The 26,418-nt window shown below is 39.0% G+C and overlaps 1 protein-coding gene across 2 annotated transcripts in view; it reads right to left on the reverse strand.

The window, feature by feature from the left end:
• Positions 1-26,418, reverse strand: part of HHAT (hedgehog acyltransferase) — a 157,917-nt gene that overhangs the window by 40,610 nt on the left and 90,889 nt on the right. For both annotated transcript variants that reach the window (XM_086744281.1, XM_086744282.1), the window contains one exon: positions 23,070-23,214. In XM_086744281.1, coding sequence (XP_086600407.1) covers positions 23,070-23,214 — 145 coding nt within the window. The remainder of the gene's footprint in view (positions 1-23,069; positions 23,215-26,418) is intronic.

Genomic DNA, 26,418 nt, shown 5'->3' on the forward strand with positions numbered 1-26,418 from the left:
AGAAAGCCTTCAGAGGCAACAGCTTTGCTGTGTGGCAAGGGCATGCTCAGGAAAGCTCAGCAACACAAACCTCACAGATAGTCCCCTGCTCCAAAGACCCCTCAATCTCTGCAGACCCCCAGGACCTGCACCCAGTTAGGTGCTATTTCAGTACTATCCTGGAGTCGGGAGGTGTAAGGTCTGTGTGATTATTACTGCCATTTCAGTAGACTGCTGGGGATTTTACTTTTCTGCAGATGCAAAATCACATTCTTCCAGGCTTGAAAATGGAATAAGGAAGAGAATACAAAATTGTACAGCAATATCTAAGGGTATGGGCTGGTGCACAGCTAATGCTGAGGATGGTTAAAAAAAAAAGGTAGAGAAGATATAAGAAAAAAAGTAGCAAAAAAAAAAAAACAAATAAAGGAGGTAAAGGAGGAAAGACCTGCAGGATAAGCAAATGAGGACATAACAAAACAGAAATTCTGGGGACAAAGTATGAGAAAATAGTATGTGCAAAGGGAAAAGAAAAACGAGAACGGAAATAGAAAACAAGACAAAAAAAATTAAATTAAAACACCAAAGAGTGGATATTTGGGCCAGAATCAAGAGGAGCACTAAACTGTGTGTCAGCATCCTTACAACTGCACACATCTTTGAGGTACCTCAAATAGTAAGTTTCAGCCTGGATGCCTCTGCATCTCATTTGCCCTGTTTTGTTGCATTTCCTAAGATAAAGCTAATCCTCTCTGTATTGTTCCCATTTGAAACTAGAAGCAACTTTTTAAAATGTTGAACAACACAGTAGAGAGAGATAAGCTTTTTATCTGCCATATTCAGCTGCAAGCCTCACCAAAGAACAACCACATTTCACTGTTACAGCAGCTCAAGTAAATCTAAAAGCTAAACTGAAATCTGAGAAACCAAAAATCTATCACAGTACCAGAAAGCATGAAAACATATGAGTACGAGAAGCAAGTTGGAGCTTTTCCAATGTGCTGCAGACTGCTGACTCTTCCAGACTGTTACACAGAGTGGTTCTGCAATAACAGGTTTTTTTCACCTGTGATTAAGTTTAAACAGTAGATCTGATCCTGAGCAAATGTTTAGTTCGTGCTGGATATTCCTGACATAGAGCACTAGGGGGAGTTTAAAAAATAATTAAAAAATAACTTTAAAAAAGAAAATATACACTTTGGAAGTGCATCCTCAGATTCCGTCTGCTTACAGCACTTTGCATTACAGAGCGACACGAACTGCCTGAACTGGATTCCTCTCTCCTGAAATTAGAAACTTAAAATGCTATCCAACAAACACAGTCTGAACTTATCTCTTCTCTTCAAGCAGCACACCATGAATGGATGTGTGGATGTCAGCTAGAACTACAGTCTAGTTTAGGTCAGAAAGGACCTCTAGAGGTCATCTGCTCCAGATACCAGCAGCACCAGCTTAGGTTGCTCAGGACTTTGTTCAGCTAAACTCCACAACCTCTTTGGCCAATTTGTTCTAGTGTTTAAACATCCTCATTCAGAAACCTTTTTCCATAATATTTAATTGGATATTCCTTTGTTGCAACTTATCACCATTTCCTCTCATCCTGCTATCACGCAACTCTAAGTCAACTCTGTTCCTGTCTTCTCCATACCCTTCCCTTAGATAGCTGAAGAGAGCAGAAAGATCCCCTAGTGTTCCCTTCTTAAACCTGAAATTTTTAATGTGCACCTAAGTTACAGTATCCACTGTCAGGCTGTTCATCATGTTAACATTTTCATTTTTCTTCTCAAAAGCATTTTGTAATCCACAAACCCTCAGCGCCGACTGCCGCTTGTACAGATCTGCTCCTGCTGCACAAGGCTACTTGCTGATGCAGACACAGCCGTACCCTGCCAGTTTGTGTACAGTGAGCGCAAGGACAGCATGCCCGGGAGCACTGCAGCACATTTAAACAGGTATTTTTTTGGCTCGGCTGTAAGCCCTAAGAAGCTTAATTACATTAGCCCAAATAAGTCATTCAGCAAAACCTTTCCAGCAGACAGCCAAGAAACACACTCTTGAATACAAACTCATCCCTTCAGTATTGGTCCTGGATAGGAATGAAAGAAAATAAAAATATTTCAGCTCTTACAATGTCAGTCTGAAACAGCAGTTGTTTAGATGGCTGATGGGATTTTGCCACTGTTAAAATTTCATGGTCTTCCTCAACCTCAACACTAATACAAAGCTAATGTGATACAGTTCTGAGTCATCGCTACTTTTTAATATGTTTAAAATCTCAGTTGCTTCCAGCAGCAACTAATTATTTATTAATTCCACCACAGAAGATGCTGTAAGGGATTTACAGTAATTAATAGAAGCTAATCTGCTTTCGGCCCTGAACTATCACTCCTGCACATGAACTAATGAAGCAGTGACTGACCCCCAAGCTCCAGAGCTGCAAATGCTAAGCTGAGTTTTGTGCTACCTTTTCCTTGGTACTTGGGAAAGGTATCGGCTTTGTGCAAGATGGTTACATAAAACAATTCCTTCCCTTTTTTTTTGAAGCAACAGAGAGAAGACAATTGCATCCATCAACTCTCCATCCATCACCTTCCTGTCATCTTTCAATTTTTTCTGTCACTCTTTGTGGGAGGTAAGGTGTCTAAACACAGCTCACAATCACAAAACCTGGTGACTATTTATAACTGCAATCCACTCCATCGCTAATCCTTTACAAAGCCTGTTCTCGATTTATTTACCTTTGCAATAAAGCTAAGAGATTCACAGAATAGGCTGCATCTGCAGGGCATTCTTTAGTCTGTACTGATAAATATCGCGAGTGGAGAGATATATGAGGAAAAACCCCTGTAAATCAGAAAGTCTGAATCAGCTCAACTTTACGTTTTAGATATGCAGACAACATACATCCCACCATTCATCACTCTATTACTTAGAGACACTGGTGATTAATAAGACAGGAAACAGTGAAAAGAAGGCCGTCTTTTCTCTGCTTGACCCAGCCTGGCGTCCAACAGACACGTTCTTGCTACCATACCGGAATGCTTCTCCAGTGACGCTCGCTCAGAGTTTCCAAAGAGCTAGATGCCACACTTGCTAGGGTGCCAAGTGAGTTGATCTCCTTTACAAACTAATTTTTCCTAAATGATGAAAAGGTAACTGCAGAGCGCTTAGGCACATTTTAACAGAGAACAGCTGTAAATGCTAGCACGTCTAATTAGTAAAAGAATGCCGCAAATAATTAGATAACAAAAACTACAAACAACCTCTCTGATGACAAAGGTAAGAGTGATAAGCAGCCATGATTTAAAACAAACTAATTAAGTCCAATAAATCTATTCTCTTTCTGGATAAAGAACATAGGAAATTTATTAAATCTGGTCATGAGCAAAAACATAGTGGGATGGAGTGCAGCTGCAGAAATGTCAAACTATCCTCACAAGGTTATACTTTATATTCTGGGAGAAATGCAAACAACAGAAACTTGGAAGAAGAATTCCTAAGTGTCCTTTAAGAACTATAATTAGTTATTGCAGGTCAAAACTATAGGAAACAGCAGGATGGTGATGAGCAAAAGGAAAGCGGATTTCGCCTCTTAAACTTTGCCATTAAGTAAAAGAAATAAATGACAGGTACCCCAAAATTCAGATGCTGATACAGTATTCTGGAGCAATCCTAACATAACAATCATATTGTTACGCCAAGCTGTACACCTTATTTTTGCTTCTTCTTTCAAGGTACAGAATGAAATCTTGTTCTTCAATGCAAATTCTACTTCAGCCTCAATTCAATTTCATCTACGTATTTTAATTCGAATTGTCAGGAAAAACATACAGATTTCCTACATAGTAACTTTTTAAAATGGTCTAACACTAATTGCTGTCCACTTTAAGCAATCCCCTTAAGCTGTCCCTTAAGAAAAAGGGAAAAAAAACCCCAAAAAACAACAAAACAACCACAACATATTGTTTTTGCTATGAGCTTCCTGCCTTTTTTTTACAGCCGCGTGAACTATATTGCAAATATGAAGACACAGTGAAAGCATGACCTCAGTGTATGTCCTCCACATATGCACTGTTGTATACAATTATTTGCTTAACAAACATTTAGCGTAACGACAAAAATGCATTTTCCCATCCCCTAGCAAGTTCTTCTTTCTGCACTATAAGGAAAGAGAGTACCTGAAGTACAAACCACAACTAGTGGGGAGCAGTTTCAATGCCTTAAGGTTCTACTGTCCACTGTCTACATGCCTGACAGATGAGCCACAGTTAAACAGAAACTATTTAAAAAAAAAACAAACCAAACCCTTTGTATTTATTTTGGTGTTAAACTCATATTCTGAAAAGAACTACTGAATGCTTTCAAGTCTAGAGGAAAAAAACCAAACAAACCAAGCAACCAACCAACCTACTGTATTAACATGGGCATTTACTTGTGGTGTAGCTACAGGACTTCTTCAACATTGCTCTGAAAGTCAGAAGAGAACTTTGTTTTACAAGAAAAATGTACTTGTCCTCTGTCTGAGGGGACAAAGATGACAATATTTCTAACAAAATATACTTGAAAATATATGGTTTTTAGCTGAAAGAACTCACTCAAGACAAGAGTCCCCACAAATTCCCACTCACCTGCCCCTCAGTCATGTCCAACATTGTTGAGCTATTTTTTCACTTGCCATAATCCAGGCTGTCTATCAGTTCTGTGTGTCCTTCAGTGTTATGATGTATCAAAGTCTTTGTTGGGATAAAAAGCATCATGCTATGTCTCCATCAAACCGGTTTTTCCTCCTTTTTTTAAGGGAAAAATGCCATGCTACTATAACTAGATTAAAATAAACCAGAGCTCAACTGCCAGACAAGAGACAAGCAGTTTACATTTATGATCTGGAGGCCAAACAATGTCTGTGTTTCACTTGAAATATAATAAAGAATGGAGACGCTGTCTGCTCAGTAGCATTGACCAGGAATATGCTATTCTGTAGTAACACTGGCACTTTAAATTGAGGACTCCTTAGTTTGGAATTTTGTCATTACTTTCTACACAGATGAGATGTAAGAACCACTGACATTAAAAACATTGCAACAGAACAACTATTTTAAGAAACAAATTGGTAGCATGACAAATTAAGAGATAAACCTAGAGAACGAATTACTGTCATAAGGAAGAAAGATGAAATCCTGGAGTATGTCCATAATATTTCAGATAAGTTACGGGGAAACAGCAAGAGCACGGTGAAATCACTATCAGCCACTACTCCCTGTGAGACCTGGAGAGTACCGATAAGGCAGGAGGTCAGACCTACCAGAAAGGAACCAAACACAAAAATTACAAAATGTAAAAAGCAATGTCAGCACATCAAATTCAAGCAAAGTTATGCGTAAGGTTTCCTCAGGGCATCTCATAAAACACATTCAGCATTTTAACACTCCTTTTTTCTGTTTGAAAACTTGAGTGTTAAGAAATTTGTCAGACGATATTCAAGGCAAACTTCTACCTGACTTGAGCACACAGGTAATCTCAGACACTTGGTCAGCCCTTAAAAGCTGCGTATAAATTAGCGTGTGACAGTTACCTCATGAGTTTTTCCTCAGCCTATGGTAAATAAAAGTAAAAATAGCAGAGCTGGTTTAGTTTAAGGTTTGGTGTATTTATAAGCACATGTATCTATTTGGATCGTAGCTACATCAGTGCTAATATTCAATGCCTATTTCATGTTCTGCTTTTACCTAAACAAAACTGTAGCTCAATATTGGTCTAATGAAAATACATGTTTTTAGCTCATTTTAATTAAGCAAATGCAGTAATGACCATGTGAGCACTCCTACTCTAGTTCAGTAAAACTGATGCCAATAATGGCATAAGCAAACCTGTTTCTAATCTGTTCAGGGTAAGCTGAAATACTCAGTCAGCCTCTCTTTACAACAGCTCTGGGACTGTGATTAAAGCTTCTTCAAAACCAAGTACCTGACTACACTCATAAAATAAATCTGGTTCATCTTCATTATCTGAAACTAGCCTATGGTAAAATGATGCCAGGTAAGCATTTTACCCTTCTCCTTTAGTCAACGTTAGACAGTTGTATTGAAAGCAATTCTGCGTGGGTAGATATTTCAATGAATTTGAAATTCAAATTTTGAACTTAAAATTACCCCATTGTAACTGGAGCCAGACCGTACCACTAAGATTTTAATGAAATCTAAGTACTGCATTTCTGCAGCATCACTAGGTTACCTAGCCTGAGCATGTGGGCATACTTGAAAGCATCCAGTAAGAACAAGAGACCTGGAGACAACATAAAAGAAAGATTGATGGAAAGACACATGGAAAAAATAAAGAAGGGGTGCAGTCAAATCTGTAAAAGGCCAATTAAAACTAGAAGGAAGTAATCCGTCGCATTTGCTTGCAGTAGCCAGGGAAGGAGAAGAGTTCCTTGTGGCAGCAAAGCTCAGGTTGCCTGTCAGGGATGCTAGGAAGAGCACGCTCCAGCAGCCTAAAGAGTGGTCTAGAAGCCCAGCGCTAGAGAGCTGTGGGAGTATCTTGTACAAGTACCAGTCCCAAGTTATGTAGGTATAGGATGTATATGCTGCCTTGGGGCGCTGAGCAGATAGCAAGAATGTCTGCTTGAAGGTCCTGCCTGGGCCTACTTGGCCAGCTTCACCCGTGACACAGAGAGAACACATGCAGTTACAACTATCTACTCAATGCATGTTTTCAATTAAATTTTCTAGTGTATGGTGGAGTGTCTGCACTCAATTCAGTTCTCCCTCTCCTTGCCCAACTTGTTCATGTATAACAAGGAGGAAAATAACACATGTTCAATCTGTTGAGTCACAGACTGGTAAATCCTCTATATGTACCCAGCGAACCAGTGAAATGATCCTATTGGTTCACTGGTTTCCAGATATTTTCAATTATTAGGGCAGCATAGTTTCACACAGGAAAATTGTTATAATTATTACAACACCAAGACAGTGAATGAAGGAAACTCAATTGCCATACTTCACATGTATAGGCTTCCAGAAGTCTTTTAATAAGATGATTTGCAAGAAGGTATTCAAGAACACCAAGCAGTCCAGTAGAACACCAAAATATTTTGAAAACAGAAAGAACTGTCCGGAGACAGAATGCAAAGAGGGAAGATAATTTCCTTTCTGTGAAAACTAGCAGGTTGCTAGGCTTGATGATTTCACACTGGTGCTGTTTGCTTCAGTAAAACAATTTGGAAACTCAGTGCAGAGTGAGATAGATAACTTCATGTCATCTGAAATTATCAGCTTCTTCATGGAGCCAGTGAAGAACTAATGAAGATCACTTCCTACACAGCAGGGAAACCTACTCAGTTCCCCACAGGTGTAGGGTGAATGATGAAAGTAATGCAAAGCACTAATGCCATCTTCAACAGATACTGCACCAATCTAGTGCTCAACAGAGTCAAAAATTTGAGTATTCTGTTTGCAGTTCTCACAAAAATCCCCCCTGCTCCTGTAATATCTATAGATATTTGGTAACACCTTTGTGAATGTCATTTATTATACTGAAATCTCCTTTTGTGCTTCTTAAATCCCATTACTGATTTACTTCCTCCTGAATACATTATCAAAAAAAATAACGCTAGTAGTGCCAAACACGTAATTTCATTAATCATTTGTATGCTACTCAGTGTCCTCAGACAGCTGTCTGCTCTTTGATGTCCTCAAAATATTCCTATTCTCCTACATCAAGAAATGTTCAGGGTGATAGTGGGATTGGGAGGGGGTTAACCCACAAAACCCATGATATCCTAAATGGTCACTGATACGTTACAGTTATTGCAGAGTAATATTAGTCTGCCGGTCAGCCAAGAGTGACAAGCCACCCATCACACACCCTCTAGCCCGGAGTGAATTCTGATGTCTTTCAATGACCACCAGTAAAATCTGAAACTGTTAAAAGGAACAATTGGACAAAGAATTAACAGAAATAAAAGCAGTCACAAAAACAGTCAAGTATTTAATTCTTCCCTGGAAAAAAACTAAGAAAAAGGATTTTAAAGGATTAAAATATGAACAAAAGAACAAAATAAGGGCAACCTGCCTGCTTTCATGCTTTACAAGTACACTGGCTGCTAAACACAAAGCCTCACTAATGTCTTGTGGTATTTCAGTAAAATATGTGTTGATGAAGTCAAACTCATGTATGTTTTCTTGGAGCCAGCTCTGCTAATAACAGTGATAATAACCAGTGGCTCACACCACTGGTTGGTTGGCTGGTTTGTTTGCTGAGGGAATTCGGGAAAGAACATACAGAAAGGGATATTGCCAGGGACAGTATATTTTTGTAAAAACTTGAGATGACTGAATATGGTTTGAGTTTTATTCCAGATTATACTATTTTGTAGCAAATGACACACTTTTTGATCCTTTCTAATGGTTTTGTATTCTCTTTAAGGAAAATGAATGAGAAATACAGCCAAAAGGTGTTACACTTTATGATGTTTCACTTCAAAATGGTAGACGTAGCAGAGAAACAAGTCACCCTACACATGATAAATGAGTATTTTTTTGTTTAGAAATAAAATCTAAAAGTAAAAGAACAAATGGCTGGGGTAGCACAGCTACGGTAGGTGAGCCTTACATCTTTGCTAGACCTTAGCTGGACTCCATTAAACTACAGTAGAGTCTACTGCATTCTGCAGTCTCCAGGCTGCTGACAGATGTTGTAGGTTATCAATTTCAGAAGAAACTGGAAAAGCTTTACAGCTGCTCTAACCACTACCAGCAATGAAAAAGTTGTCTTCATTACTGGAGAGTCCAAAGAGATGTGTCTCTCCTGTCTACTCAGCTTCTTTTGAGAGAATCAACTCTGACAAGAAAAAAAATCTGTTTCCAGCTGTGAGAGTTTTGATTGCTGAGGCAACTTTCGCAGGCTGGGTACGTTTCTCTAGGTGACATTACCAGTGATCAGAAAAGATTCAGTTTATACCTCAAATAAAAATCAGCATGCATGCAGTTCATAAGCTGCATTAATGCACCCTGTGCTTTGGCCTCTCATACCTACAACACAAAAAAGGGCTATAGTCCAACATCAGACCCAGTATTAAACCCAGACTAAAGCTTTTACTTCAAAAAGTGGTCTTTCAAACAAAGTGTTCATGGCTATCTATTGGATTTGTTAACTGCAAATCATGGTTATGTGCTGTTGCAGATATTGAAAAGGATTAAGCTATGAACTGCCTCGGATACACTTCCTTAAAACTGGCCCCACAATCCTGAACTCTCAGGAGATGTCCTTTCCAGGCGACTGTCAACTATCAAGACAGAGCTGCCAGCAAAGCCAGTCAGAACAGCCACAATGATTGAAAGTGTTGAAGAAGAAGAAAAGAAAAAAGGAAAAAGAAAAAAGAATGCTTTTAAAACTTGGAGTAGATGGGAAGAATAAGAATTTGGATGAAGCCAGGAAGGCACTTCCTTGGATATATTAGTAACTTAGATGGCAGACGCCAATAATTTCACAGGTTTAGACCTTCACCAGAGGCTCTGAACTGCTCCCAGTGCTACAGAAGCTGATTTGTACCTAACCCTTTCCACAGCATTAAAAATAAAAATGCCCCTAACTCTGCAGTTCATACTACCTGCATTACAGCGCCAAGGTCATAACCCCTTGCTCGGGTTATCCTTGGCAGTTGTGTCAGTGCGAGCCACGCAAGCTAAAGCGGCCACCTCTGAGACGTGAATCTGCACTCTGCATTTATAGATTGAAAGAGCTGGTCCGTATTACATTTTTAAGTAGGTATAACTTATTCATTCAACGGAATGTGCTCTTGCAGCGAGTTGCTGATCCCACCGGTATCTTGCGCTGCACAATACACCATCTGTGTTCCGTGCGTTACTTCACAGTGGGACTGTTTGCTCCACAAACCAGTCCAGTAAAAGGAACTGGACAACAGCTTTTCTCCAAGCAGAGAAAGAGTGAGAGTCTATGCAAAAGCCACAGAGGAAATTTGCAAAGGCAGAGTAGGCATCAGTGCAGATCTCTCTTCAAGGTTTATTTTGAATGGATTTGCAATGTAAAGAAATACTTAGGCCAGACTTTTTTCTTTACTGAATCTGCCTGGTTCCATTTCTTTTTTTCTGCTCTCCCTCGCAGTCATTGTCTTCTTTTAATCTCCACTGGAGCTTAAGAAGGAGATAAGAATACAGCTCCATTGGTTCAGAGCAGCAGTCAGAAGAATATTAATTAGCTTTTGTATTTTGTTTTTCTCACATTTTAGTTGTAGTTAAGCCAAAATATCTAACTCTATCAATAGCAGAAGAGTGCAGAGACCAAACACACATTTGTAAGATAGAGAAACGCTTCCTCAGTTCCATAAGAAAAATTAAATCTTGCTGTTTCAGGGAGGTGTAACATTATGCACTGCTCTATGCAATACTGCCCAGCAATTTTGTTCTGCCCTGCGCAAGAGGGTACTCGCCATAGTCGAATTCAGTGACACATTCACTGACTAGATTTTCAGTGAGACCCAAGTAGCTTTCGTCCCTGCCAAGAGCTTCCTCAGTCCTACTAAAAGAGAAGCAAAAGGACCATGTTTACACAGTTTGGTCCCTCCTGGCTTGCACTGCTCAGACTGAGGTGTATACTGGCTCTCATTGTATAAAAGCTTTTGCTGTCCTACACCCTCCAGACCTGGCCTGTTCCTTACGCATTTTTTTCCCTGAGCATCTGGTATTGGGTGCTAGCATGACACGTGATACCACAGAAGACAGACCCTGAAGTGTGCCAGGACTACCCAATGTACTAAAACTTGGCCTACAGGACAGTTTGCCACAATGGTGAAACAACATTTGCACTTTTTAAAAGACTTTTGAGGGTCTTAAGCCACAGCTTGCTTGTAATACCTGAATTAGTCCCATGTAACTAATGAATATTGCCTTCTCTGTTTCTCCTGCACGCTCATTCAAGAAAAATGAAGACAGACCCTTAATGTCTAGCATGAAACCCCTCCTCTCCACTGGCAAGGTTAGCCATTATCAGTGTATCACATGGCTTGCCTGCAACAAGGTATTAATTATAGAGCTCAAGTTATAACCATTACGTTTTCATGGAAGGAGGATTTAGTGAATAGGACTCATGATTTCCAATTTCCTCGTCTACTTGTGCCCTTGATTTAATATGCAACATTGGCCAAAACACCTTATAAGAGTTGTATTAAACCGGGCATGATACTGTTTACACACCTCAGTGAGCACTATGAGGGCTTTTGGCATGTGGACAAAAAGGGTTCTAAATACAGTAATCTGCTCTTGTAGAATTATGAGTTAAATCATCTTAAAAGGCTTTTTGGGGGACACTGATGGCTTTCCATCAAGGCTCCAGTGATGGTTTTCCCATGAGAGTCTCGCTGATCCTTCTTTTGGCTCTACGTGCCGACTCACGGGGCACTTGGCTGTATTAGTCATGCAGGTCTCCCTTCTGATTAAGTGGTAAGCAACCTGTGTAAGAAAGTGCTGGAAAACAGAATCTTATTCTGCTAGGACATCTTTAGTAAGGCTAGGAATAAAATCAGCTAGAAGGAGACTGCTTTTGCAGGAAGTAATATCCAAACATGCAAATACTCCTTCTAGCACATCTGGGATATGACAAAAACTGAATCCCTAACTTTTTTTACAGCTTTTAGGCAATAACTGTGGTCTCAAATGGCCAAACTTTTGCAAGAGAAGGAGTTCAGTCTCCAAGCTTATTCTGCTGCTAGAGCAGTCTGCAAACCCACTTCGATACTGCTGAGTTCCTGCTAAGCAACAGCAACTTTATCCGAACCTTTCTTCCCAGTTTGTTTATCAGGTGGTACAAACTCTCAGTTGCTCCTGACCTGGAAAAAAATTGAACTTAAGCTAAGGCGAAAGACTGTACATGCCATTAGCAATTCTCTAGAGTTCTTCAGTGTCATAGTTCAGCCCCGATCGGGACCAGACTATGCAGTCTCTCTCTCACTCCCCCCATCCTCTGAGAGAATAGGGGGAGATGATAGAAGAAAAACGGCTCGAGGTTTGAGATAAGGACAGGGAGAAACTCCTTAAAGTTACCGTTATGTGCAAAACGGACTCAACTTGGGGAAAACTATTCATTTATTACTAAAACTAGCAGGAGAATAAGACAGAGAATGAGATAACCTCCCCCCTCACCCCTCCCTCTTCCCAAGCTTAACATTATCTCTACTACCTTCCCCCCGCGAGCGGCACGGGGGGGGGAGAGGGAATGGGGGTTGCAGTCAGTTCATCACGCGTTGTTTTACACCGCTGCTTCATCGTTGGGGGAAGAACTCCTCACATTCCTCCCCTGCTCCAGCGTGGGGTCCCTCCCACGGGCCACAGTCCTTTGTGAAACTGCTCTGGCGTGGGTCATCTCTTCCACGGGGTGCAGTCCCTCCAGAATGGCTGTCCCAGCGGGCCCTCCACAGGCCACAGCTGCCTTCAGGCATCCACCTCCCCCAGTGTGGGGTCCTCCACGGGCTGTAGGTGGATCTCTGCCCCTCCGTGGACCTCCATGGGCTGCAGGAGGACAACCTGCTTCACCATGGTCATCACCACAGGCGGCAGGGGAATCCTGGCCAGGAGCCGCATTACTCCTCCCCCTCCTTCACTGACCTTGGCGTCTGCAGCCGTTCCTCTCACAAGAAATTCTTCACAATAGGCTCAGGCAGAGGCCTCTCACGTTCTCTTCACATCTCCTCTCCTCTCCACTTCTTGCAGCCAGGCCAGGCCGAGTCAGGCCCAGTCAGCCACCTGGCGAGAGGCCAGAGGGTGAGGCCTGCAAGGCCCATGAGGCCTGCTCCTCCCCCTCTGCGCCTCTGCCCTGACTCAGCTGCGTCACATCTTCTCTTCTCTCTTTTTTTTTTTTTCCTGTTTTCCCCTTCTTAAATATGTTATCGCAGAGGTGTTATCACAGAACATTCTGCTACCAATCGGCTCAGCCTTGGCCAGCACGAGTCCGCCCTAGGCCCAGCCAAGTCCACTGAACAAAGGGGAGCAACTTCTAGCAGTTTTCTACAGAAGCTACCACCTTAGATCCCTCCTCACTAAACAAAACAACAACATTCAGTCATTTCCTTTTCCACATTTCTAATCAGTCTATAGGTTGACTGTTCTTAAACATTTAAATGTGCTATTTGGGCAGGAATGAGCAAATTGTCTCCTCTCTCAATACTGGAGTAAAAAAAAAAATAAGATCTCCACACATTGGACTTAATCTGTAATGAATGGTGCCCAGGTCTTGAAGATTATCTTGTTCCACATGTATGTTTTGTTTTCTGATTTGCTACCCTAAAAACATAACTGAGGCAGTTTTTATATATAGCAATGAAGGATTACATAAAACGTTCTCAGCTGCATGCAACAGACACGCTAAAACAAAGATCACTGTTTTAAGCATTTTAAATCAAAAGTAATAGCGAATGGGACAACATTAAGATTTTCTGATATGCTGGTTTTCAGCTATTTACATACAAACTATTTGTTAAATAGAAGACGTCTTCATTATAAATATTACTAACAAACAGAGGGGTGGGCAAAGCATTATAGTCACAATATTCAAGTTTAAAATATTTTTAATTATTTGCAAACTATTCCTCACTGTAGGATGCATATTAACCTGCAGGTAATGGAACAATATACTTACACTTTTCTTTCAATTTTAGGAACTACTAAAGATCTATCTGAACAATGCAATGACTTCAATAATACTTTACTACTATTTCTAAAGAGACAAACAACCCTCTCCCACAACAATACTCTACACAAGTACTATGATTTGAGTTTTTGTCCAATCTAAAGATAAATCTTTATTCAGACATAAAAGTCCCACCATTGGGAGAATTTTTATGGATAATTTGTATTATAATACACAAGTCATTTCTCCCAGGATTCCTTCGAAGCCTAGGTTAGAATTTGCACAAGGATTATTATATTTGATAGAAAGCTTAGCCACAGGTCTAACAAAAATCACATGAAATAGGGCAGAAGTAATAAAAATCAATAGTCCACTGTTGTAATATGGTTAGAAGAACGGATGTTAACAATACAAAAAACCCTATTATGTTACTTATTGGTTTTCACATGCAAGCTGCAAAAATACGGAAGTAGCTTTAAAAAAAAATCAAAATAACTAAATCAGTTTTTAACAATAGAGCATATTTTCTGCCTAAGATGCTTAAATACTGGTGTGCTACTCTGTAGCTACAAATGGCTCACACCATTCCATTTACTGCTAACTAGCAGAATGGGCAGGAATAGACAGGTTTGGCAGCTTGACAGAGATTTGTGGAAAAGACAACTTGGGTATCTCAACAACTGTCAGAAACAAAATGGATCCTGTTAAAGCATGGAGAGCTAAGACATTTGTATTAGGCTTTTAAACTAACACCTAGGAAGATATCCACAACCTAACAGGTCACAAGTGGGTATCAGTACATGCTCTCCTTATATTAGGATTTTTAGAAATAATAAATGAGAAAAGGGAAAGATAAAATAGAAGACAGCATATTAAATAAAAATTACTCTAATATTAGAAGTTCATTACTTTCTTGGAAGAAATGTTTTTGAGGAATTTCCTTGCTCAGAAACTTACGATTATTTCACTACAGAATGAACAGCAGGCATCAGACGTATCTTGTATTAATAACTGGGAACGCTTATGATGATCTCCGACTTTACAGCTGGACTTAAGACATGAATATTTCTTGCATTTATTTATTCTAGTATCCCAGCTATATACTGTTACTTACACACACACATACAGGCACTAACAGATAAATGTAGCATTTCTAGGATTACTGAAATGAATTCTGGGGACTGTGCCATTTAGTACTCTAATTCTATCTGGTCTCACAGAGCTTAGCTGGATCTGGAGCACACACTTCAAAACCATGTATTCAAATGGTCATCGGAAGTCACACACATGACAGAACTGGAGAGCACCAGGGGTGCAGCCTCTGCAGCAGACAGAATTGAGGTTTTATGAGTTAGACACAAACATCTCTCCATTTTCTCCAGGGAAGTCAGTGCCCAAAGAGATTAAAAAAGCAGTAGAGTCACATTTCTCCCTGCTCATCCATCCTTTACACGTACTACATAAGATTGCAAGACTATCAATTATGGCATAACTCTGAACAAAAAATCCCAGCTGTTTAGGAAGGAGACGCACTTCTGCCCTCACAGTGCTTCCTTAGGGACATCAGAGCTAAGTCTGCCCCACTGTACGGTGCTCTTTCTTACAGGGTTTGATCAAGTCCTCGTGAAGTTTGATATATTCCAAGCTGGGCATGAACTTAAATCCCAGCTCTGCATAGTTTCAGATCTTTGTGGGCTTGGACCAAGTGCACTAAGAGAAGGTGTCATAGTATGCAATTTAGTAAGAAACATAATGACAGGAGCTAGCAGACGTTTCACAGAACTGTCAGCATTTATGAGGGTGTATTTTATCAAATATAGGTACAATGTTTCACTCTCTCCCTGTCAAAAAAAAAAAAAAAAAACAACCCAAAACCCTACCCAAAAATAACAACAGACAAGACAGTAAGACAAGGTCTAATCAAATCAGTCAATTATTTACAAAATTCTTGTAATTTAGTTTTCCTATTTTTTAAAGCAGTGGCTATTTAAGGATGGTTGTAATAAATTCATTCTGAGATAAAAAGAAAAATGCTAAAATAGTCTGAGACAACTATCTTTGCTTGCGAACCTAGAAGAGAATTATAGATAAAACAGCATTAGTATAAAAACATTGCCTACTTATGCAGCAGAATTGTGCTATACTGTTGTAAAAACTCCTGTCAAGCTTCCTAGGTGAGAAAAATAAGCTCTTAACTGCTTTTCTTTCCTGTTGCACAGACAATGCAACTTTTAGAAGAGGATCAGCCTCCTCTGTGGCCCATGCACTTTCATAATAGCATTGTTAAGAACATCTCTGACTTTACTGCTAGAGATTGAAGAACCAGAACGAACAGCTTAAATTTCCAATCTCAGGCTGATATGCAGGGCTGCCATTTAGAAAAAAAGAAAGTGTCTTTTTCCTATAAGCTGAGAAAATTTGATCCAGCAGACTCCAAGAGGCACTAATTGTGGAACCCCACAATGCTGTTTTAACATCACTTTTCAGGAGATAAACAACTTAGAAAGTTTTCATGAAAGTCTCAATGATTGCAAAGCTAAATACAGCTGGTGTTCCAGTTCCTGCTGTTAGATGGTTACTTTCTGTATTTGGGAACTGTTCTCTCAATAAGCATTTGAAAAAAGTGAGAGTCAGGACTAGTTAAAAACTGAAGACAGATGAAAGAAGCTGACAGAAGGAAGAAACGGGATTCAATGATTAGAAAAAAGCAGCAGCTACAAGACGGATGGAAATTTCTGAATAAGGGAAAATAAAAAGATTGCATCATTCTTCAGAGAACTTTTCTCAATGGTTGCAAGTCTTAGCTGAAACTATGGCTCTTACTAATCAGTTACACAAATGCCACCGCATCCATGAGTTCACTTATGTATAAATTTCCCAATAAGCATAGTGACACAGTAAGTATAAAACAGCAATCCAAGTATTTTATAGCAGGCTGTGTTACTGTGAGTCATTGTGAGACTTTTGCTGTGTATGGCAGAAAAAAACCTGGGTAATGAGAAGGCAAGACTAAGTGTCCTCTGCCTTCCTAAGGTTCTTGGCTGGGCTATTTTGCATGGCAAGAGCCAGCAAGTGCAATGTCAGGGAACAGAAACAGTCGTGGTCAGTGTAGGTCACTACACTTCTTCGTCTGCAATATATGGCCAAAGTTTTATTTCTCCCCCCAACACTGAAGATGAGCAGAACCTGGAGTGGAAAAGAAAGCCAATAGATCTCAAAAATTACTCTTGCTGGTCATGCATAACAAAAAAGATCTGGCATAACCACAGCCATACTCCCATTTTCCAGTGTTGTTTCTGGAAGCAATAGCACTGCTCCTCTGGCAACACTTCGCTTTAGTCTCTGATGGTTAATCTGCAACTCACGGGGGAAATGAGGAGCACTATTTCTGTATTTCTGTCTTGTTAGTAATTTCCAAAGAACAGTTTCAAGAAAACATGGTTCCATTCCTACATGGCCCTTTGACGTGTCTGTCATTGTACTTTATGTGCACATGGACTCAAGACAGAAAGGCATTTTAGAGTCATTACAAGATAATTTTTTTAAAGTTCTCCCATTAATTTTAGAACCATTCCCACCCTCTTATTTCTTTGCTGAGCTCTGCTATAGGAATCACAAGCTGAATTACATGTTGACAAGCTGTCATGAGGTCATGGCAATTTTAAGCTTCTTGAGACAAAAACTACTTTTATTTTTTATATTCATCCTATGTTTAAGACATAAAGGGTCCACACATTCAAACTACTTCAGTCTCTGAAAGACTGTGCTAAAACACCGCATACTGATCTGCTACACCAGCAGAACATGCAATGTTTGGCAGTGTCATTCATTCCAGCTTCCACACTAAGCACATTGCTACTGGCAAGGTTACATCTGTAAGATGGACTTGACCAACTCACTACATCCACTGCTCACAGAATCATAGAATCCTAGAATCTTTAAGGTTGGAAAGGACCTCCAACTTCTTTGGTTTGAGCCTCCGTTCTGTGTGAAAACTGTTGAAGCATTCTCATGTTTAAATTCGCCTGTTGCTGTCGAATCAAACCAATGTGATTCAACAGAAAATGGCAGAACATGCTTTATTGTTTCAACTCTAAAGAAAATCCCCCCCAAATATGTGAATATTTCCTTTTATAGAGCTCTCATCCTTTGAGAAGTGAAAGGGAAAAAAAAAACCAAACACTTCCTCCTTATTACTGCAGACCAATATTTGTTTTTCTTGGTATTTTGCCAGTTCACTTCCCAATGAACTGCACCCACTAAGCAAGGTCACATAAATTATTGTAAAACTAAGTTTCCTTTGTGCATGAAGAGGAATGAATCATTTGGAAAAATGTGACATCTTCAGTACTATTCCTGCCACTATGCAATGTTTCTCTAAATTATCCAATCCATCAATATAGAATTCATAAATGTATTTTTGGAAAAAATGACCTTAAGTAAGTTTCTGCATAACAGCAGCAAGGGGGATTTCTCGGTGAAAGTAAAAATCTGGAGGAACAGGAATGCTGGAAGACCATATGCCAGCTACTCTACAGCAGAAGCTTCCAAACCAAACAAGGGCCATCTGAAAACACAAACGACAACTCTGAACAGTCAATCGTTGAAGTAGCCCTCCTTTTTCTTTCAGCTGCAAAAGAATTTGAATGAAGGCTTTGCAAGAGATGCACAGAACGGACAGCAAAGTATCACACAGTCACAGGGATGCCCCAGCTAGCAGGTTTTGTGACCTCCTTTGAGGTCCTTTGCTATGTGATTTCATTTCTTCCGCACCTTTAAGCCCCTTCATAGCTAGATATTTCCAGATATCGCTGCTACCAGTTTCAGAGCTGCTGAAGTGCAATATGGCTCCTAATACATCATTGTATGTTACCTGGCAACACCTCCGAGTTAAAAAGTCCAACAAAGCCCTGTTAAATAACAAGTTCTAACTGCTTTACTCCAGCTCTTTTTCTTAGCTTCCTTCATCCCTTAAAACGCGTTAAATCTGTTAACTAAGCTAACTAGCAATATTCAGATGAGAGATGCTGTTGTATGAATTGCTGATCATCCCGAGATGCTTTTTCTTCACTCATTATCGCAGCAAATTAGGCATAAGATCACCAACATATCTAATGGATAGTGTGTTTCAATAGTTTACATGCCTTACAGTTTGAAAGTTTCTCCTACCTGAACTAAAGCTTCCTTGCTACATTTTACAGGGTTTTTTTTCTTCTCCTGATCTCACTGGTGATACAGAATAGCTTGTTAACATTTTATTTGCAGAAACTTCTATGTGCCTATTTCTCCCCTCCATACTTTCCTCTCAAACCAAAACAATGCCATTCATTTCAGGGTCACGGCTCCTAGACTTCCAATCATGTTGCTGTATTTCCCTCTCCCTAATTGTCAGATGATTATTATTTATTTAAACTGCATTAACCAAAACTCAACATATTTTAACTTCAACCTTCAGAACACCAGGTAGGAGAAGAGGTTATTTGATGTATTTTACACTGCTGTCAGTGCATCTCAGCATAAGATCTACTTTTTTGTGCAACTGGTATAATGCTGTTGATGCACAAAGTTTGCAATCTTGTTGAACAGTCAGATACCCTTCATTGGAGGACTTCTGCCCAGCCAGCCGTTCAATACTCCTGCAGTAAGTAATTTCTAACCGAGGGTGAAATTCACTTTTAGCTGTATGTCTGCTAAAGGACACCTTCTCAAAGGTTGGACGTCCAGTCTAATCTAAATTAACCTGTACAAAATGCCTCTGAACTCAGTGACAAGTGACAATGCATCTCATCCCATGCTATAACAGATGTATGTGGGATGAACTGCTCTCAATAAAGGCACTCCTCACAATTTAGCAAGGCAAACTGGATAGTTAAAATACTGGTTATAGTTAAGTTAAATGATGGCTGTCCAGTTTTCAGAGAGCTATTCAAAGCAAAATACGTCTGACATGCACTGTGCACTTTCCTCATCAATCTGGGCTCTGTTTCTTGCAAACCAGTTGAAAGAGCAGGAAGCATTTTAGACTTTCATCACTCAATATATTTGTGTCCCCTCCCAGCTCAATGCCTTTAGCCATGCTTGCTAAGATAATTCAGTCTCTTAACCAAAAGCACTGCACAGTGCCAGTCCCAGGAGAGAGCCCTTCCAAAGAGAACCCTCCTTGTTGAAGCCTCTCATTTTGAAGCAAAATTGTAATTAATTACTCTGAATATAGGATTAAAACCAGTTTGTTATCTAAAAGACATTTCTCCTGCGTTCTTATTAGAATAACAGTGTCTCATATGAGAAAAGTCTTACTAAAAAAAGTCAAAGCAAATGCTTGCTGTAGGAACCCTTTTCTTTGTAAATAACTTACGGAGTTAAGTTAAGTTTTAGAAACAAGCACCAAGGCTGGTCTGAACAGTTTGAGAAAAGATTTAAGAACAAATACTCGTGCATATAAGACACACTCATCCCTGCTCTTGTAATTTTGCCAACAGTGATTTTAATAATGCAAATAAATTAATTTTAAAGCCAGATAAATTTAATTTATTTTTCAAAAGAGGAAACCAAATGCTAAAAATACTGCTACCTGGCATGCTCAAATATAAACTCCCCTTCTCAGTGGTATGGGAGCTGTGGAAAGCACTATCAAGGCACTGTAAAGCAGTACCAATATCAGTCAAGCAAGAATTCCAGTAAAAAAGAAGAAGGGATACCTATGGCACAGCAAGAGGTAGTGCAGAATCCAAAGCTTATCACACGTGAGAAACAACCTAAATCCTGTTCCTAGAAAGCAATCCACAAAGCTTTGATAACAAAGGTAGCTCACTTGCACAGTCCTCCTTGCACTGACTAGGCTGTCCTGGGGTTTAACTGCTTTCATACCCATGTCCTCTCCTCCCCACTCTCAAACAACTGTATAGATTTTCTTTTATAATACCCGGTCTTTGCAAAAGAAAACAGTAGATCCTCTTCAATAACCAAAGAGTAAAACTATAAATGCATTTTGTACCTCTTCAGCTCCAGTAAAACTCCCTTTTAAGAGTTAGCCATTTTAAATCTGCATCACTGTCACACATGTGTTAAGGGGAAGCTGCTCATCAAGTATCATTTTTTGATATTATACAGCTCACAACTTCTGACTAAAGTGCTATATGCTGGACATTTAGAGTTTTAAAATACTGATATTCTGAAATTCAGACCAAACACCCTCCCCTGCCCCACAGAATACTAATTCACTGCCACCATCCTTACTTCTTCAAACAAGTCAAGCATATCCTCATTTAATTTTTATGAAGGTAATGACAAAAGCTTGAGTTGAAGACAAGCAGCTAGATCATCTCATGTGTCCTTGGGCTGACAAAGGAATGACCAAAGAGTGTATATTGTAGCATTTAGTTTCATCTGAATATATTGTTGAATTGGATTCACCAGAACAGTGTGGAATTTACAGCAACTTATTCACCTTTATATTTTAGCATTGCACTCTCCAAATATATGTGCAGATTTTTGTTACATCTCCTACAGATCAGCACTTAAATTTACTTTAAATTGAAGACCATAGTTCCGAATAGCCCTTCTGGATTTGACTGGCCTTCAATGCTCAGCATTTGTTCCATAGTAGGAAAATCACAATGGAGCAGGAGAGTTGATGTAATAAAATTTTAGCAGATCTTTCAGTTCGTACATGTGAGTTGTCAGAGCCATAATGCAGTAACAGAATATGCTCACAGTCATCTGTGTGATCTAAGGATACAGGCACATAAAGCTCAACACTGAGGTTTCTTCTAGTAGAGCATGAGCTGCACTAAGCAAAAGCTTTTATGTTCTAAAAATAAAGTTACTTTGATTAACACGTCATGGAAACAAAGTTGCAAATGACTAAACTGATTTGCTATTCCTATCTTAAGACACCTGGTACTTAATAATGAAGTAACTGTATGTACTCAAGTTATATGCAGAGCAATGGACCAAAGAACTATTAAAAAAACCCCCACCAAACCTAGAAAAACAATCAATAATTAATCTGGTTTAATTAAGTATTGATCTTTTAATGTTTTAATTATTATTTTATTATTAATAATACATTAAATATAGCTTTTAGCAACTGTTGTTGCTAAAACTGTCCTTCATCAGACACAAACTGCAGCATTCTGCCAACTGCTAATCCTTCTGAAGAGGAAGGCACTTTCTCCATTTATAATATCCAAATTGCATTAAGAAAATAATTTGCATGAAGCTATAAGCCTGAAATGGACAATTTCACTAGTGCTTTTTTTTTTAATACTTAAGAAATGATGTCTACGTTTACTTTCAAACTTATTCTCTCAGCTATTTTATTCTACTGAAAAACTATTAGCCAACTAACTGGGAGAAAACAATTTAAGAAAAAATGAAACCTTTTTAAGAAAATAGATAACAAATCTTTTATGCTTTAAGAGCAAAACCAAAAACATGAGCAAGTATTTCACCCCATCTTCCCTGCCCAGTATTAACAAAAAGCTTCAATGTGTTTTATGCTAAAAATGTACCCTTCTTAGAGCCGTTTGAATGGTTTTCCGCTTGAGCTCAGAAGAGAAATTGTTCAGTTTATGTATACGACTTACTCTTTAATAGTGTCATTATTTTGAAATGCTTAAGTAGGACCTTGGAACTCTAGAACTGACCCCTAAACCACTGCAAGGAACAGAGAAGAACACACTGCATGAAGGAGCCATAGACAGTGGGGGTCTTTGTAGGAAAGCACTTCTAGGCACAGAAGCCTACTGGTACTTCCCTCATGAAGAATATTCCTCTAAGACCTTTATTTGACAATGTGGGACTCTGGCAGCACTAAGAACAAAACTGGTTCTGCTTATATTGAGCTCTGGCAAAAAAAGTTAAAACTGGATTTGTCTCCTGAGTCAGCTCATAGCACAACACTGCATACTGCTTATTCAGCAACACCACAGGCTGATACTGTCACCCAGGTTCCCCTGTCCTCAAACCTCGTCCTCAATAGCCAGAAGGTCCCTACCCTGATGACAGATCCACTACAAAAAAAACTTAATTGCTCAATTATGCTGCATTATGCAGATCTCATTTACTAACCTTCCACAGAATCTGTGGGGCTGGCTTTAGTACATCTGTTCTTACTGATGCACATGAAATGCAGAGTACAACAAAAAAAAAGTCCCACGTGGCTAACTTGTCATATTTATTATTTGATCTCCAGCGATTTCACTGACAGAGAAGCCTGATAACTCTCCTTCTAGATTTGATGGGAGAAAGGCAATGTTTCTTTATAGTCACACAGCCTGCTTATTTATTTAGATTTTGTCAGACAGATTTTTGATGGTTTTGAACAGGAACAGAAACAGAAAAAAGTTACTCCCAGTTAGTGCACTGAGAGAAGAACCTGGTTCAGCCCACGCAAGGTAATATTTGGAAAGTTCTGCTATCTAGAAAGCACATAAAAATAAACTTGCCTTCCATAAAGATCCTGTTCCAGTAGATTTTTCCAACATGATTTCCTCCAAGAAATATTAGATTTGATAAAATCAACATTGAAGTGCTAACAGACGCTAGGACAGCATGAAGTCGACGACGAATTCTTGGTGAGAAGAAACGTTCCTGAGGGGCAAAACAAAAGCTGCAGATGAAGTTAACAACCCCTACAATTTTTCGCAACATTAGAAAAAGACATTGTAAATTATGACAAGCAACTTTTATACAGAAGTTCAAATCCTTATGGAACAGATCCCAAAGTTTTTAAAATATCTAGCAGAACTCCCACCAATGTCATTTAAGTTTGGATAAGACTTCACCATAAAAAGCAGTGTTGAATCACAGTTGAGGTTGGAAGGGACCTCTGGAGGTTACCTAGAACGGTCATCAAAGACGGGTAGCTACAGTAGGCTGCTCAGGACTGTGTCCAGTCAGGTTCTGGACATGTTCAATGATGGAGACTGCACAACCTCACTAGGCAACCTGAGCCGGTGTTTGACTGCCCTCAAAGTAAAATAGATTTTCTTACGTTTAAATGGAATTTCTTGTATTTCCATTTGTGCCCATTGCCTTTTGTCCCATCACTAAATACCACTGAGAAGAGTCTGGCTTTGTCTTCTTCCCCTGTACAATTAGGTATTTATATACATGGATAAGATCCCCCCACTGAGCCTCTTCTCTGGGCTGAACAGACCCAGCTCTCTCAGTCTCTCCTCTTACGGCAGATGCTCCAGTCCCTTCACCATCTTTATGGCCCTTTGCTGGACTCACTCCAGCATGTCCATGTCTGTCTTGCAGTGGGGAGCCCAGAATGGAACACAGTTCTATACATTCTGTGTCTTAATTCTTTTATCATTAAATGTATTCCTTAATGAATTTTTGCTGATGGACGTAAACAGTAGCAACATTCTTCTGGGGTGGATAGTACTATCCAATAGGTTCCAATAGGGAATAAAGCACATCAGTACAAAACAAACAGTATCAAACAACTTCAGAAGTCATTAATGCTTTGGTCGATTAATAAGACTTCACTGACAGATTCTGGAGTCAGATCAGAACTGGTTATCACAATGAGTCTTAATAAATAGATACTTCTATTTAAAAAAGTTTTAAATACACATGCAATCCCAAATTTTTTTTCAGTGTCAGTATTACTGCTCATGTTCAAGAAGTATAAATATCTATTGTAAAGTTTTTGGTACTGTTTTTCTAACGATACAAATAAAGTAGGTCTCTCTTTGCCATATACTAGTTTACATTTTTCTGAATCTGTACTTTGCATTATCACCTGAGGTGTTAGTGCAGCACAGAGACTACAAGAAGATGGTGAAAGAAGGATGAGAAAGTTTCAGCTTTCTCCAATATTTAGTTGTTACAACAAACTTTAAAGAGCATTACAGTGCACCAAAAGCAAATATTGTCTCATTACTGCATAAGGAAAAATATCTTGTGTACCATGGCCCCAGGCTGAAAGCCTCTTTACATAGTGCCTGAATCTGCAAAAAACTGAATGCTTTGTGTGAAGAGATGAGCATTTGCCAGGACATAGGAACTAAAGAAAATATCAAGAGCCGCTCAGCCTTCATGTCATAAATATTGATGTTTCAGAAAACAAAGTCTTTTGCAACTGTGACTGCAGCATCAAAAAAAAAGAGCAAAAAAAGAGCAGTAACTAATCTTTAATAGCTGCAGTCAGACCAGAATTCACGCTCAGACACCTGAAACAACATAAACACATGCTCAAAACAGACCTAAAAATACATTCCTAGACAATGAAATTGCTAGTTTTGTAAGCATCAAAATAAACATTTCAACTGCTAGATTACAAAGTGACAAATCTTCAAATAAATGACAGTTACAAGCATAAAAATATGTTTTTAACATATTACTGCAAAGTACATCTCTGGCAAATTGAATGTTAGCCCCAGTCAGAACTATAACCAGTGTATGAATCAGTCTGAGTCAGCACAAAAATGGGGACAGATAAGCTTCAAGGAAAAGTACACTGTATCAGGCTGTATATGCAATACAGCAATAGTCAATCTTCCATACTATGCTAAGAAAAACACTTATGCCTGAAAACAGACTGAGATTTTTCTCTGAAAATTCTGGCTGAAAACTAGTGCATCATAACAGAAGAGTAGAGAATGTAATATAATTTATATAAATAGTCACAGACAGCAACAGTTACTTAGCGAAATAACTTTTTTCCCTTTCTAGTACTTTGCATCTCTGAAGCTGTTCAAGAACTCCCAAAACATTCTCTTTCAGTTCACACACAGGTATCGGATATCTGCAGTTTGTCTCCTTCTGAAATATTCATTATGAATGTGTGGTCCCATATATGAAAAATGTATTGCTTTTCAGAATGCATAACTGTATGCACACAGAGAAAGTGTTCAAAATCTTGCTATTAAATCCATGTTAACAACCAAGTTTAAATAAGGAGCAGTTATGATCATGCTAGCTTGAACTTACCCTCTTTTTACATCACGTCAATTAATTCTGATCGAGCTGCAACTTATCTACAGAGCAGTCTCTCATCAGACCTACCTTTCACTCTCCCTTTGTCTGTTAAACTTACTCATCAACTCTGTAGAGAAACAGCTTTAACTAGAAAAAGGAAAAAAATATATTCTTCCGGTAAAGCTGTAGGAAGAGCTAGAGATGGACAACCCATCAGACAGCTGCTGTTGGACTGCATTTTCCACCAAAGCACTGATTTTAGACCTGGTAAGTTTGTGAGGTCTGCCTGTTTTGCAACCCAAAGCAGTATGACTAAGACAAATAACATGAATAGGTAAAAAAGCTCTGCCACTTCTTAAAAAAATTAACACAGTTACTAAAAAAATAAATAAAACTGTCATGTATAATCACCCTCTACAAAAGTGCTGTATGTCAAACAATACAAGTTAACTGTAGTACAGACCATAAAAGTCTTTGCTCATTTACGAGGTATAAGAGAGTAGTTTAAGACAGAAACAGTTTAGACAAACACTGAACACTTTCCGGGTTTTGCTGTAGCTAATTTCCATTAACTTTGCTAGGCATTGATCCAAAAAGCAGTACACATTTTCCTGAGAGTCTTTGATGTCAATGCAGCTTTTACCCAGCTGCAATGAAGGTAAAAAAAAAAAAAACAACATTTTTTAAACATCTTATGTCATCTAGAAAAAGCTAACTATGAAAATATCTGAGCAGCTATTGTGCTCAAATTAATACAGTGGAAGCATTAATTTACCCACGAAAAAATGAATAAGGCTGGTCTAGATAATCCATAATAACATTTGTGATTTAAATATCTACCAGCATGTGGATTTTTCTGAATAT

The sequence above is a fragment of the Chlamydotis macqueenii genome, chromosome 3, assembly GCF_036417535.1.
Source record: "Chlamydotis macqueenii isolate bChlMac1 chromosome 3, bChlMac1.mat, whole genome shotgun sequence".
Lineage (NCBI taxonomy): Eukaryota > Metazoa > Chordata > Aves > Otidiformes > Otididae > Chlamydotis > Chlamydotis macqueenii.